The sequence below is a fragment of the Triticum aestivum genome, chromosome 7D (genome assembly GCF_018294505.1).
Source record: "Triticum aestivum cultivar Chinese Spring chromosome 7D, IWGSC CS RefSeq v2.1, whole genome shotgun sequence".
In the NCBI taxonomy this organism is placed as follows: domain Eukaryota; kingdom Viridiplantae; phylum Streptophyta; class Magnoliopsida; order Poales; family Poaceae; genus Triticum; species Triticum aestivum.
Window position 1 is genome coordinate 17,467,701 of NC_057814.1, and position 2,542 is coordinate 17,470,242.

At 52.8% G+C, this 2,542-nt stretch overlaps 1 protein-coding gene across 1 annotated transcript in view; it reads right to left on the minus strand.

The window, feature by feature from the left end:
* Window positions 1–15: 15 nt before the first annotated feature.
* The window catches only part of LOC123169539 (uncharacterized), a gene marked incomplete at its 5' end in the record, with an annotated part of 4,557 nt that continues 2,030 nt past the window's right edge, over window positions 16–2,542 (minus strand). Inside the window, 1 exon segment of the mRNA XM_044587410.1 lies at window positions 16–1,558. Within this exon segment, the coding sequence (XP_044443345.1) occupies window positions 262–1,558 (1,297 nt within the window). The 3' untranslated portion in view covers window positions 16–261.

Below are 2,542 nucleotides of genomic sequence, written 5' to 3' on the forward strand. Positions count from 1 at the left end.
TTACAATTGTCTGTCTTCCAAGCAAAAAAGAATTTAACACATTAACAGAGCTGCTAGCACTCCCTCTACCACTATGTCAACATCATCATAATCATCATGCATCAAAGGGGCAGAGCACCGGATTAACAGTGTCACTGAGACATGAACAAGAAAGAAAAAACAAGAAAAAAAAGAAGAACAAATCATACCCTTCTCACAAGCACAACCCACCACAACAACAATGGCGGCAAGCAATCTTTCTTTCCAGCCCCATGTAATCAATCATACCCTCCCCCTAGACTCGCCGGAGTCGGCGACGGCGCTCATGCCCTCGCCCTTCTCGCCGATCCTCTTGTCGTCCTCCATGCCCTTGAGGTGCCCGGCGGCCTTGAGCGCGCCGATGTTGCTGACGTTGCCGAAGATGAGCACGATGATGCCGAGGAAGCTGCCCAGGAAGGCGGCAGCAAAGGACCCTCCCGCGCGCCCAGGGCCAGCAGATGCAACGGCGAAGCCGATCATGGCGCCCATGCAGCGGACGTACGCGTACCAGATGGCGAACGCGCCCTCCTTGCCCGGCGGCGAGGCGTCGAGCAGCAGGATGCGGCCGAAGGAGTAGAGGATGCCGTTGGCGGTGCTCTGGACGAGGGCGATGATGATGATGTGGGCGGCCCTCCACCTGTGGCTCTTGAAGTAGAACCCGGCGCCGGAGACGAAGAGGGCGATGATGAACCCGAGCAGCTGCATGCGGACGGCGTCGGCGCGGATGATGATCTGGATTGGGTGGAGCAGCGGCAGCGAGATGAGCGGGAACAGGAAGTAGAGGATCCACAGCGCGAGCACCAGGACCGGCTTGATGCAGACGCCGCCAATGGCATAGAGCGTGCCACTGGTGAAGATGCACATTGTGGCAAAAGATGAAAGGAACACTGCCACCAAGCTTCCAATGGCCTGTGGGTAGTGGCCAATGGTCATGCTGTACTTGAGCTTGCTGATGAAGTTTGGCTCGAATGCGGTGGTGGGTGATGAGCTGCTGGGCCTGTTTGTGAAGAGGCCGTGGCAGATGCCGATGAACCAGATGAGGCCACTGAAGATGGAGACGACCCAGAGGCCGGTGAGCTGGTCAGTGCGCCTCAGCATGTGGTACATGAACGCAGCCATGAGGGCCGCGCCGATGCCGCCGATGGCGGTGCAGTAGAGGCTGAGCTGGCTGGCAGCAGCGCGGCGGCGCAGGACAAGGTGCTTGCCCGAGTCGTGAGCGGCGAGGCCACGGATCATCAGCCCGAGGTTGCGGGTGTGCACCGCCTCGGCAATGATGATGGACGCGGCGATGAAGAGGATGTAGAAGAGGAACACCCAGACCGTCTTGAAGAAGCCGGTGAGCAGGCAGAAGAAGGAGCCGAACGACGTCGCGGCGATGAGGATGAGCGACTGGTACTGGCCCCTGTCGAGGTGGTGCGCAACCTGGGTGAGGAGCGGCGCCACCAGGAGGATGCCGATCGCCCACGAGAGGGCGCTCCAGCCCAGGGGCGACATGTGGGAGCTAGAGATGTCAATGGTGTACCTGGTCAGCCTCTGGTACCTGGCCACATTTCACAAACTTGGTGTGAGCATTTTGATGACATTAACATGCAGTACAAGCAAACATGGCATGACTGAACCTTGCATCGTAAAACACACATGTAAATAAGTACAACAATGCTGAGAAGATAAAAAACGCACATTTCAGCCTAGTTAAAACTGAAAATTACAGTGTGTACAATTCTTATCCATGGGTAGATGCAATGCAAGATGAACTCATTACACAAGGGGAAAAACAAGTGTGAGTTGGGGTGTCAATGTTGACACATTTATGTATCAACAACATCTTGTTTGCCCCCATCAAGGGGCAGTTAGTTGGCCCTATGCAATTCAAGCATCTACACCCACCTACCAGTTGGCTGGACCTGCAGTTAGCAAGCATCAACTAACAATTTTTGTGGGTAAAAAGCAAAGAGCTTGTGCATGATTACAAGGGTCATCACCCTCTTTTCCTGTTCAAAAGAGAAGGGCATAAAGGGGTGAGAAGACCAGGCCCAAGAGAAGGGGGGCAAAAGCATGGGCATGCTTTCGAGCACTCATTTCCTCGGTCCTATCAAAAGTGGGACAAAAGCAATGCAGTACTCACTAGATCTATCCATCACCCTAGAAAAAAAATGCACTCCTAGTACATGGCTACTGCTATTTTCTCTCCTACTAGGGAGAAAACATCACTCATAGGAAATGAAAATCTGTCATCAGTACCAGCATTTTGAACTTTGAAATGAAATACAGTATTATTATATGAGGTAGTATCTGTGTACTATCTGAAGCAGAGCATGGAAGCAAGTTTCGCCTCAGAGGCCGAATTTAATGGGATACACAGGCGTGCCCATAAATTTCACACTTATGGCCTCCCCTGCCTGCTTGCAGTACCATTCATATTTTTCTACTGCTGCTCCTACCAGCATCCCAACGTTACAAAAAGATTCATTCAGATGGGTTTTATTTTCACAGGCAGGCACCCTTGGGGAATCTCTTGTTTGAC